Source organism: Takifugu flavidus, chromosome 8, assembly GCF_003711565.1.
Source record: "Takifugu flavidus isolate HTHZ2018 chromosome 8, ASM371156v2, whole genome shotgun sequence".
Taxonomy (NCBI): domain Eukaryota; kingdom Metazoa; phylum Chordata; class Actinopteri; order Tetraodontiformes; family Tetraodontidae; genus Takifugu; species Takifugu flavidus.
In genome coordinates this window covers 10,714,043-10,718,488 of record NC_079527.1, presented here as the reverse complement: position 1 = coordinate 10,718,488, position 4,446 = coordinate 10,714,043, and the positions used below count along the sequence as shown (strand labels likewise).

The 4,446-nt window shown below is 46.2% G+C and overlaps 1 protein-coding gene across 2 annotated transcripts in view; it reads right to left on the bottom strand.

The window, feature by feature from the left end:
- Nucleotides 1-134: 134 nt before the first annotated feature.
- The window catches only part of zbtb46 (zinc finger and BTB domain containing 46), a 52,841-nt gene continuing 48,529 nt past the window's right edge, over nucleotides 135-4,446 (bottom strand). For both annotated transcript variants that reach the window (XM_057041298.1, XM_057041299.1), the window contains one exon: nucleotides 135-4,330. In XM_057041298.1, coding sequence (XP_056897278.1) covers nucleotides 3,920-4,330 — 411 coding nt within the window. In that variant the 3' untranslated portion in view covers nucleotides 135-3,919. The remainder of the gene's footprint in view (nucleotides 4,331-4,446) is intronic.

Genomic DNA, 4,446 nt, shown 5'->3' with positions numbered 1-4,446 from the left:
TGCCGCTGGAGTCTTTATTTCTGACTGCGATTCCTGCTGTTCTGTCCTCCTCTCGTCGATACCGCCCCCTCGTGGACAGCGAGGGGCCATGACGCTCCCAGTCGGGCCAGGAAGAAAACGACAGCACACGCTGGTCATTTTTTTACAGCAGCAATTTCAAAATTTATTGAGATTGATTGGTTTTTGCAAATAATAGTCAAGCTAATTCTTCCACTAAACACTGAAACCAAAAGAGGCCGACCAGATTGGCCCCAACACCAAAACAGGAGGCTCATGGCTGTAAAAATGTGTCGTGATCAGTACTATCAACCGAAAAAAGAAAAAAAAAAAAAATCTGCACAAGAGCACTTAAAATCTGCCCGGAACAAAACAGCTGTAAAAACAGGACAGTTTTTTTTTTTTCCTTTTTGATTATTTAACACATTTTGTTACAAACAGGTTCATGATAATCATTGATATAAAGTCAGTATCATATTGAACAATATTCCCAATGAAAATAAACAAGCCTCAAGTGCGACTTTTTACAAATCAAAGACCCTCTGAAACTTGAGAGAGAAAATAAATAATATATAATAGTAATATAAATTCATATATATGAAGGTATACACGCGTCACTCTTAGTAGAACAAAATCCAAAGTAAAAAGCGCCAATTTTTGAAATATAATATCGATATACCCATTTCTATGGCTTCATGGTTTGCACATGTGAATCAAGCTATACAGGCTAAATGAGGATTTCAATTTGTACACGTGTAAGAATACCCATAATAATCTGCGGTAGAGCAACAGTTCCAGTTTTGCATTGTGTGAATGAGACAGTCGTGCGCAGATTCCCGAAGACATTTGCTTTGGTATGACAACATGAGCACAGGCATGCAGTTAAGACCACAGGATCAGGGCACCAAAGGTCACCAACACACGCGCACACACACACACGCGCGCGCACATACACACACACACGGTGGGAAGGAGATACTAGACGCCCTGCGTGATTTGTCTCGGAAACAACAAGAAAAAAAATCACTTTGCATCTCGAAATCAGACCGGCAGCGTGTTTTTCATCTCTGTCCATCCACGCAAAACACGCACTGCAGCTGTGGGACAACGTGCACGCTCGCAAGTGCGCGGGTGAAATGTCATTGAGGCACATATCGAGGGGGTTGATGGCGGACGTTTTCCTGAAGTACAACCCGGTACGAGGAAGGAGACGTACAGTACAGAGGAGTGAGGGGACGGTGTGTGGGGGGACGGCAGAGGGGACGGGGGACGGGGGACGGGGGGGTGGCGTCACTCATTAACATCCAGATGTCTCTCAGGGGCCACAAGGGCTCCATAGAGCAGATTTGTCATCAAATCGTCAGGCTCCTTCCTCACCCACCGTTGACATTCATTAAAATATTTCATTGTCTGTTTTACCAAAGAAATATTTGATACATTAGTCAAATCAAAGTTAAAATCATAATTTAAAAAACAACCCACAAACAAAGTAGCCAGACAAGAAAACACACGCCACAGATTGCATTGCACTGTGAAACTCAGCGTGGGGGGCAATAGTCCAACGCACCTGCAGCAGAGAGGCCTGATATGTGCAACCTGCACTGGCCACAAGTGCCTCCCAGAGTTACGGCTCCAGTGCTCACCTTCCCTTTTCCAAACGGGCGAAGCTGAAAGAAACGCCGGCGCGCAGGATCCGTCGGGCCCGCACGCTGGGTTCCCTCCTGATTGTGATTAAAAACAAAACGACAACGACGACGACAACAACACGGGAATGACAAAATCAAAGTGTTCTAAGATCTAGCTGGTCTTTTCACGCAGCCCTTCACAATAAAACACCAGAATATGTGCACTTTTCTTTTTTCGAGTGACATTTTAAACAAAGTGAAAGCAACAACGAAACTGTTAATCACAACTGTAAATCCAGAAGCACCTGCACACACAGACTGTGAAACAAAAGCACTTCATAAGGTACTACATTTTTTTCTTCTTCTTTTTTTTTTTTTTTTTGGTTCAATATTAAGCCATTAGTGTACATTAGTGATGCAAAACAAAGCATGTGCAGATTATATGGTTTCAATCAATATTTAAAGTAGACAGTGACTTTGTTCCCCCCCTAAAAAGCAAATACGACATAAAAAGCTTAAACTGGCACAAGGAAAGGTTGATAAAAGCCCCATGGCTTGCTGTCCACAACAAGGCAAAGTATAAAAGCATTTTTTTCTCTTATACAAGATATAAAATATTTTAAAAAAGAAAATAAATCACACGCACACAATAAAGCTTAGCATCCAGCACTTAATAATAATAATAATAATAATAATAAGAGTAACATCAACAACAGTGATCATAGTTCTGATAATCATAAGACACATTTGCCTCTCTTGAATTGTCAATAAGATGTAAATTATTTTAATAATAATTAAAAAAAAACAATATAGACTTTTTCAGACATTGGACACTCAAACATTCTTGCATACAGACACCCGTCCTGTTCTACCCTACAGAGAGAGACAGAGGGGGCGACTTCTTAAAAAAGTCCACAAAGTTGTTTGTTTTTTTTCTCCTCTCAATAAATAACTGTCAAAACAAAGTAATATTACACTCTACAAATATCAAACTCGGAACTTCAAGCACGGTTTCTCTTCTTACGACCTCACAAAGCCGGAGAAAAACAAAGTGAAGAGTTGATTCTGGAAAGATGTCTGCATATTGTGAGGAATTACGAGACTGAGCGAGACAGAAAAAGAAAGGGATGAGCTGTTCAGGGATGAGAGAGAGACAGAGAGAAAGAGAGAGAGAGAGGGGAAAGAGAGATGGGGGGCTGAAGCTCTCAGGTCCAGAGACAGAAACAGAGAATGTTGGAGCTCGTGTGGATCCCTTGTGTAGATCTTCCAGGTGGGGAAGCTGACAGTAGTGTCCAGTTAGTGTATAAAAGGACCAAAACCTTGAATACACTGTAAAAAAGAAAAGAAAAAGGAAAGTCTTCTTATCTCCCTCCATCTCACACACACTCTCCCTTTAAAACTCCAACCAAAAAAACCCAAAACTGTACATGTGTCAAACCTCCGGCGTTTGTTGGAATGGACCGACAGAAACCGTTCTGATAAACTCAGGCCCAAAAAAAAAAGGGACTCGGGACGAGGCAAAGGCTATATCGACAGCGATCTGCGCAAAGATTCAGTGATTTCTACGTCGCCGTAACAGTCAGGAGGACACGGGGCATGTCCTTAAAGGTAGGTGCGGTCGCCGAGCGGTTCGGGTCAGCAAAGGTCAGGTCAAAAATGTAAACCTCGGGGCTCAGGGCTCTGATAGGAGTCAGATAAAGTGCAAGTCTGCGGCAGTCAGGCTCTGCGTCAACAATGTGCCGTCGCGCTCCTGCGGTCCGTGTTTCCCTTCAGACGCTTTCCCCAGAAACATTCCAGCCAAAGTGCCGACCAAAGATCTCCCCGTGATTTCAGCGATCCTTGGTTTCCATGGTGATTGTGATGGCAAACGCACAAAGTGGCAGTCTAGCGCCGGCCGTGTCCTCGGCAGCGTCCTAGTTGATTGGCGTCGCCACCGAGCGGGAACCTACCAGACTGTCTGACCTGAACCCTCGAGAAAACGGACAGGACAGAGAGCGAAAGGAAAAGACTGCATCAGAATAAAGGAGGTAAGCGGGAGAAGCTTTGCACTCGTCTCTTCGCCGTCACGTCGTGGTTGAGGATAGAAGTGTGTCTGCGTGTGCGTGAGTATGTTTACTCCGGTTTGTTTTTTAAAAAAGTTCTAAGATCATCTTTGCGCGTCTCCTCGAAGCGCGTCCCTTCAAAAGAAGGCCCGCCGACAGAGGGACCGGTGGGTAAAGAGAGCAGGTGATCCTGACCGCCAGGGATCTCCAAAGATCGCTCCAGGAGCTGGAAAAAAAGAGGAACCCTGTCCAGGTCTAGGAGATCCACCCAAAGTCCTTCTCGCTCCCGTTCTGCTGCTCCCCCTCCTGCGCCGAAGAGTCGCTCTCCTCCTTCTCATTGTCCAGCGCTCCGTGTGCCTCGGCGGCCATTCCCGAGTCCTTCCACTTCACCCCTTCCTCCTCGGCTTCCCCCATCATTTCCTCCTCGCCGTCGCCGTCGCACTCCGCCTGGTCGTCGTGGAAGCGGTCGCCGGGATACAGCTCCTCCTCCGGGGAGATGTCTCCCGCCGCCTCGCCGTTGTGGTCCAGCAGGGCGGCCATGCCCCGGCCCGAGCAGTCGGCACAGACGCCGTGGCGCCGCGAGCCGTGCTTGATGCCAACGCTGGCCGCTGACATGAACACCCGGCTGCACACTTTGCACACGTACTTCTTGTCTTTGCTGTGAACCTGTTGGACAGAAGCAGATCACCATTGTTGGTCCTTTATTTGCACCATTTTAACGCCTGCATCCATCTTCCATGACTGTCAGCGTGGGTCTGGGGTGCGGGGGGGTTGTGGGGGTT